This window comes from Trichechus manatus, unplaced genomic scaffold, assembly GCF_000243295.1.
Source record: "Trichechus manatus latirostris isolate Lorelei unplaced genomic scaffold, TriManLat1.0 scaffold00072, whole genome shotgun sequence".
In the NCBI taxonomy this organism is placed as follows: domain Eukaryota; kingdom Metazoa; phylum Chordata; class Mammalia; order Sirenia; family Trichechidae; genus Trichechus; species Trichechus manatus.
The window spans coordinates 4,822,814-4,830,661 of NW_004444008.1; the positions used below are offsets into that span (position 1 = coordinate 4,822,814).

Genomic DNA, 7,848 nt, shown 5'->3' on the forward strand with positions numbered 1-7,848 from the left:
GCTCTGAGCCCCCAGGGACTCCTGACATGGAGGGATCTTACCCTCCGGGCCCTGAGCTCTGAGCCCCCAGGGACTCATGGCAAGGGGAGACCTCACCCTCCAGGCCCTACACTCTGAGCCCCCAAGGACTCATGGTATTGAGGTACCCTGTGGGGATATATGCCATTTAAACATGGCTGCACTATTGACAACTGCAGCCCCCACAGGCCTCTATGCTATATATGACATTTTGGAGACTTGTCAGCGATCAGAAGAAGATTATGCACAATGTGTTTTCCCAAACCTATTGTCCTGTTACTGATTGGCTTGTTTACCTGAATTCCTTCTCCCTTGCCTGAAACTTATTGTTACTCACCCAAAGCCCACTGTTCTGTTATTTGCTTTATTGCTTGCTGTACTGACTATAAAATAAACTCCTGGGACTGAAGCCGGGGTTCGACTCCACAGTGACCCTCCTGGCCCCACTTCTCTGTAAGAGTTGTGGCATTGGTTACTGTCTCCGCCGCCCCGACAACCGTCACCACTGCGACAGTACCTCACCCTCCGGGCCCACACTCTGAGTCCCCAGGGACTCATGGCAAGTGGGGGCCCTGCTTCTGGGCCCGTGCTCTGAGCCCCTGGAGACGTGGGTCACCTCCTTTCCACAGGCTGGCCCTTCAGAGGTGGTCCACAGGCACAGTCAGGAACTTAACAATCACCTGCTCTCTTACGTCTGCCAGGTCTACTCTGAGAGCAGCCATGAGGAAGACTTACAAGGCATTCACAAGGCCTCAGTGGGAACCTTCTAGAAAGCAAAGCAAACAGAGGCTGCCCACCCAGGGTCCAAGGCAGAGTGTATGGCGGGGGGCAATACAGTGACACAGGACCACACACACGGGTCAGGTCAGCTCTAGGTTGTTCCGTTTGTTTCTTGAAAACCAAAGCATCTTGCACGTAAATTAATAGAAGACAAAAACATTCTTCATTTTGTAGCTTGCTTATTTCAAACTTCAGTGGTATGCTAACAAGTTTAACTCAAGAATTAAAGAGAGGTGCTTGTGGAGACAGTGTTTTAAACTAATCAAACCACATTACTTTTTCAATTCCTTAGCACTTACAAGCTTTGTTATGAGGCATAGCAGGCATGGGGCTGAACGTGACCCAAAAACAAACCCGAGAGGAATGTGACTTCTCTCCGGAGGGGAAGGTGCCGAGCGCCGGCCCATCGCCAGCCAGTCCTGGGGGCCGGGGGGCTGCGGTGGGGCTGAGACGTACCTTATGATACAGGTGAGGGCTGGACAGCGGGTGGGGGGCGGCGGAGGGCACGGCCGGGGAAGACATGTGGTGGACCGCTTTCAGGGACGGAGCGCCTTCCAGGCTGACCTGTCTGCAGGGGACAGGGGCCACCCCAAGGGTGGGAGGAGGTACCGCAAACCTGGTCTGGGAGAAACAGCAGAATGCCCGTGAGGCGCCACGGCCACAGCGAGGCCACCCTGGCGAGCCCACAGGACGTGGGGCCGTTAGCGGTCAGATCCACAAAGGGTCCCCGCGGCCCTTGGCCCTTCGCCGTCATCTCACGGCTTTATCCTGACTTGGAAGCATTGCATATTCTGGAAGACCACTTACCCTGCGAGGCATGCCAGTGACATAAGCCATCGAAGATTTCAACAAAACAGCTGTCACCAAACTAAGAACTGTGACTTAGGTCTCTGCAGAGGCCTGACGGGTAAGGCCCTGTGCCACCACGTTCAACCAGGTGCCATGTCCCCACAGCCGGCCTGGCCGGGGGATCTGGACAAGGGTGACTTCAACCAGGCGCCATGTCCCCGCAGCCAGCCTGGCCGGGGGCTCTGGACAAGGGTGACTTCAACCAGGCGCCAAGTCCCCGCAGCCGGCCTGGCCGGGGGCTCTGGACCGGGGTGACTTCAACCAGGTGCCATGTCCCTGCAGCCAGCCTGGCCGGGGGCTTTGGACCAGCGTGATGTCCCGCAGGCTGACCTGCTCCTCCTCGCCCCTCCTCGCCCTTGTCTCCCAAACCCTCTGAGGATGTCGGTGTCCACTCCTGTCAGCAGACAGAACTGTGGGTACTGACACCTCGCCCAACTCGGGCTGTGTCCCGCCGTGACCTTTGGGGTGTGAACACATCCTCTGAGGGGGTGGAGCAAGAGGCCTCGCAGTCACTCTCCAGGGAACATTTAACAGAGTGGCTGAACGTGACCCCAGCAGCAGAGCACGTGGTGGGGACCTTGGCCAGGCTAAGCACGCACCACGGCCTGGAGAGCCTCCCCCAGGAGCCGCGCATTCCCCGGGGGCCTGGGTGTAACCCTAGGAGGCCTGTCTGCTCTGCCTAGGAGCCCCCTGCCTGCACCGTTGACAGCCCCGCCTCCTCTCTACGCACCACCCTGAACATGGCGGGACCTTCATGAACTGCACAGGTCAGACCCCACGTACAATGTTTTGAAGCTAGACCGGCCCAGGCCTCACAAAAGGGGCACCTTCAGACCTCCCCTCTGCCATCGGGGAAGGGGCACTCTCAGACCTGCCCTCAGCCTGATAAGGGGTGACACTCTCAGACCCACCCTCACCCTCATGGGAGTGGGGGCACCCTCAGACCTGCCCTCAGCCTCAGGGTAAGGAGGCACCCTTAGACCTCTCTCAGCCTCAAGGGAGGGGGGAACTCTCAGACCTCCCTCACCCTCATGGAAGGGGGGAACCCTCAGACCCGCCCTCGGCCTAAGGAGAGGGGGACACCCTCAGACCCGCCCTCGGCCTAAGGGGAGGGGGACACCCTCAGACCCGCCCTCGGCCTCAGGGGAGGGGGACACCCTCAGACCCGCCCTCAGCCTCAGGGGAGGGGGACACCCTCAGACCCGCCCTCGGCCTCAGGGGAGGGACACCCTCAGACCCGCCCTCGGCCTCAGGGGAGACCACCTAGCACACACCTGGTTGTTGGTCGTCATGATCAACGTTCGAGAAGCCGTGGACTGGGGTTTGCCACCAGGCATTGGCAATGCCGTGGGCAGAGCGGCCATGAGCGGCGTGGGTGCCTGGAGGCTAAACTGGTAAACGCTAGGCGCTGTGCATGGTGGCGTGTCCGAGTCCTGCACGGAGAAACAAAGACAAGCCTGTCGATGAGTGGCCGGGGAGGAGGGCGGGGCCAGTGTGCAGGAGGCGGGCCAGGGGCAGAGGAAGGCGGGGCCAGTGTGCAGGAGGCGGGGCTGGGGCAGAGGAGGGCGGGGACAGTGTGCAGGAGGCGGGTTGGGGCAGAGGAGGGCGGGGCCAGTGTGCAGGAGGCGGGGCTGGGGCACTCACGATGTCACTCCCAGACAGTGAAGACACAGAGGAGGCAGATGACCCCGAGGACAGGAGCTGGGGGCTGGACAGGGACAGGGTCAGGCGATGGCTGTACGGTGAACCTGGGTCTTGGCTCTGGGTCTGCTCCCCGTTGCACACGGTGATCCGCTCTGATTTCACCTTCATTCTGCTGTCTGTGCGGGGAAACAAGTCTGGGCTCACGGCTCAGGAAGCTGAAGGAGGGTGTGCAGTCTGGGGACAGCGCCAGCCACGCAAACCACCGTGAGCACCAGAGGTGCCTGAGACACAGCTGACCAAGACCCCAGCCCTCATCTGACATCAGAACAAGGATCGATTTAGGTATTGGAAAACCTTTAACTATGTTTAGAACAACCTAAATATGCAAACCTACATTTTCATCTGTGAATTTTATGAAATCTAAACACAGATCAAATATTTCTCATGAACATTTAAGATGAATAGACTCACATACTTAGTACCAAATAAAATAAATCTGTAAAATATCTCACTAATAACTTTTTATTTTGATTACATGCCGAAATGTAATACTCTGCACGTACGGGGTTGAATAAGATACATTGTGAACATTAATTTCACCTGGTTCTGCTCACGTTTTTCACCTCAACCATAAAGTTACATCTGTGGTGCGCATTATCTTTCTACTGGACAGCACTGATAGGACCTTATCGTTTCATTAGAAAAGCTGGATGTTTTCTTCGTCTGAGCTGTCTGCCAATAGGAACACAGAGTAGCCGGGGCAACGTGGCCAAACCGCCTCTCACCGAGCTCGGGTGACGGGCTGACCCTGCCGCCCCACTTCTCCTTGATCCACCGCCGGTAGTCGATGACCTCCTGCGTGACCTTGATGATCCGTCCTAACGTGCTGCGGAGGACAGTTTGCAGTGAGGGCCACAGGCATCGTGGAAACAGTGACCCATTGCAAGCAGCCACTTTACACTTTTAACAATACATTACCATGCGCGGTAAGGGACAGCATGAAAAAAGGCTGAAATGACTTTACAAACTACCTGTGACTTGGGATGTCTGAACCTGATGTGCTCTGAGACCACAGTACAGAAAAAGTGGGCTCACTCAATGCCCAATGCCTTGAACCCACGTCTACCTACAGAAGAAAGACTGTTCAAATTCCTAAGCGGGGAGTCCACCCATCCCTTGGAATAGGCATAAAGCCCTGCCCGCTGTGGATGCGTGAATGGAGGTCCAGAGGCTCACTGCATGGCCTGGATCACCGGGGGTACACTGCCTGAGCCCACGGGGCACTCTCACCCCCGTGCGGGGATGGCCGTGGGCCAGGCCTCAGAGCCGCCATATCCCAGGGAGCATGGAGGAGCAGCACCAACACCACCACCATGACCACTGAGATTCCTCCCTCCACCCCATCCCAGGGGCATGAGACAGTGGGTCGGATGCTAAGGTTCACATTCTGGAGACTGCCTGAGAAAAAGCTTCATGTCTAAGAGTTTTAAAAGGCGGAATTCACCTCCCAAAAGAAAATACCCTGAATAAAAATGCTAACTTCCCAAATTACCAATTTCTCAATGCTGGACCATAAATTGGAGATGTGGTGGCGCAGTGGTTAAGAGCTCAGCTGCTAACCAAAAGGTTGGCAGTTCGAATCCACCAGACACTCCTTGGAAACCCTATGGGGCAGTTCTACTCTGTCCTACAGGGTCGCTGAGTCGGAATCCACTCGATGGCAAGGTGTTTTCGAGACCATAGATTAATCAAACACGGCCAGCTATGCTGCTCCCTGAAAGGTCTTCCTTTACCAATGTTTCAAATGTCACTAAGATGTGACCAAAAAAAAATCATTGTCATGGAGTTGCTTCTGACTCCTGGTAACTCCATGAGTATCAGAGTCGAACTGTGCTCCATAAGGTTTTCTTGGCTGTGATCTTTACCGAAGCAAGTCGCCAGACCTTTCTTCCATGCTGCCACTAAGTAGGTTTAAACTGCTGACCTCTCAGCAGCCGGGCGCAAACCACTTGTGCCACCCAACACCCCACTAACGAACCCCATGGATGTGAGTCCCACGGCCAACTGTGTGGCTCTGCACCAACGGATGGCGGCTGTGCCAGGCACCTGGACGTGGGGGGTCCTCTTACCTCTCCGAGTCTCTGTTGGGATAGGACCTCGCAAGCGGTGACACGGCGTGGCTCAGTACGATGTAGGCGTAGTCGAACACCTGCTTCACCTGCATAGCCCCGTACGAGCTCCGGCCAACGTCGTTTCCTGCAGCAGAGACAGAGGTCGGCCAACGTCCCAGCAGTGACAAAACTTACTCCAGGCGGTCCCCCAACAGCAGTTACAGGCTGCCAGGCAACATCCCAACAGTGACGAAGGGTACTCCAGGCGGCCCCCCAAAGGAGCACTCCCAAGCCCGCCAGCAAGGGCCAGCAGGGCCAGCCTTGCGGACAACGCAGCTGCAGACACGCTGCGGCCAGTGGGGCCACCTCAGGTCTGCCCACGCGTGGACGGAGAGGGGACAGTGCATTATGGGGTCCCCTAGCCCTCCACAGGAATGAGCCCCACTGACCCCTGGAAGCCACCAAACCCAAGTGCTGCTACACGAACTGGGGCCGCTGCTCTGAGAAAGGCAGTCCTAAAGCCGCCCCACACTGCAAGCGCCGTGGACAGGTCCCCCCAACAGCTGCCGGCGCTGCCGAATGGTCCCCTCCCCCTCCCCGCAGCCACCCGTGCCGCCGACGGGTCCCCCCCGACAGCTGCCCGCACCACCAACGGGTCCCCTCCCCCCACAGCCGCCCGCGCCTCCGACGGGTACCCCCCACAGCCGCCTGCCCCGCCGATGGGTCCCCCCTCCCACAGCCGCCTGCCCCGCCGACGGGTCCACCCCCACCCCAACAGCCGGGTTCACTCTGCGTAAAGGGCAGTGCAGTCGGCACTCCCGTCCCTGTCAGCGTGCTCTGGGTGTGAACCGTGGCTGCTGAGAGCTGGGTGACACAAGGCTAAGGCAGCCCTCACAGAGGTCACCAAGTCCCCAGGGCAGAGGTCGCTCGCTGAGAGAAAAGCAGTCTCAGAACTGACTTCACGTGGAGCTCATCTGGGATGCAGGGAACCATGGCCGTCTTCAGGAGGCACCTTCCAAGTTCTCCAGGACGTGGAGCACACCCCTGTAGACGGGGGAGCCTCCCGACCAAACCGCCAGCAGGCAGGCAGGCAACGGCCACCGAGCTGACACTTGCTGTCTGCGGAACGTGACTCGGGCACAGCACCATCATCCCACTTCAACAGCAAATGACAGTGCTGTGTTTTCCTTCTAAAGCTTCCTAACGAATAATTTTCCCATCTACCTCAGAAACCATAAAATAAAACAAACTTCATTAAATTTGAGAATATACTTTTTTAAAAATGCATAGGAGCTGGACAATAAGAAACACCAAATATAAATGAGAAGACAAACTTGTACACCACGAGGCCAGGACATCTGGCAAAGATCAGCCCCCAGCGTGTGCAGGCACCCCCTCCAAGGGGGAAGGACGCACTCAGCAGAGAACACAGAGGCTGGGCGTCCACCCAGAGGACATGGAGGACAGTGACCCTGGCCACCCCCACTGACCCCATCACCAGCAGTCAGCAGTGGCCGACGCCTGGCAGAGGCTCAGTAAACACTGTGCAGTAAATGGGTAACGTGGTTAACCTCACTCACTAGAGAAACGTAAAGTGAAAATGTGTGGCTCATGGCTTCTCAGATCAGAGAGACTGGGGGACAGTTTGGGGTATCAGCCCTCCTAAACACACTATGGGAATCGAGCTGGGACGCTGGGGATGGGCCAGGGCCCCTTCCGTATGGCCCTCCCTGTATTAAGGCACGTCCTGGGCACCTGTCTGCATGCTGGGAAGCTGGAGATGGGCCTCGGCCCCTTCCACATGGCCTTCCCTGTAAGGCACATTCTGGCACCATCAGTGTGCTGGGACGCTGGAGATGGGCCTGGGTCCCCTGTTCATGGCCCTCCCTGTAAAGGCACATCCTGGCACCTTCAGCGTGCTGGGACGCTGTTTCACTGGGACGACCAAAGGGGGAGCCAACATCCAGGTGGAAACCATGGGAAATGCCTCCACACGGGACGGGTGTGGTGTGCGTTACTGTTCTGTCACACATCTGGGCAGTGAACGCTTGCTTTATCGTGAGGACTGGTACTTGCATAACGAGAAAATCTTTTTTCCTTAATTTTTACTTTCTACGTTTTCCTAACGTAATGTAAATCTTTTTTAAAAAGCAGTTAGTTAGAACTACTAAATGGGGAATACTGAAGAAGTGACACTGTTAACTCTGATGATAAGAACCTGTGTCAAGATGAGACTCACTGCCCTCTGGCCTCTGGGGCCCCATCTCCCATGCCCCTGCCCCTGGCTAGTGCCCTTCCCCACCCCCCCGGGGGCTGACAGCAAGGGCTCCTTGATGGCCCTGCCCCCGGCAGCACCACCCACCCAGCCCCCCAACAGAGAGCACACCCTCACCAGGCATCAGAGGGTCCTGGATGCCAAGTCCCCCGCGCTCCCATCTCCTGCAGT

The 7,848-nt window shown here is 57.1% G+C and overlaps 1 protein-coding gene across 1 annotated transcript in view; it reads right to left on the reverse strand.

Annotated features, from left to right (window-relative positions):
• Positions 1 to 7,848, reverse strand: part of TENT4A (terminal nucleotidyltransferase 4A) — a 48,932-nt gene that overhangs the window by 4,650 nt on the left and 36,434 nt on the right. The window contains exons 8-12 of the mRNA XM_004380273.2: positions 5,421 to 5,547; positions 4,077 to 4,177; positions 3,292 to 3,467; positions 2,922 to 3,080; positions 1,255 to 1,419 (exon numbers count right to left, since the gene is read on the reverse strand). Coding sequence (XP_004380330.1) covers positions 1,255 to 1,419; positions 2,922 to 3,080; positions 3,292 to 3,467; positions 4,077 to 4,177; positions 5,421 to 5,547 — 728 coding nt within the window. The remainder of the gene's footprint in view (positions 1 to 1,254; positions 1,420 to 2,921; positions 3,081 to 3,291; positions 3,468 to 4,076; positions 4,178 to 5,420; positions 5,548 to 7,848) is intronic.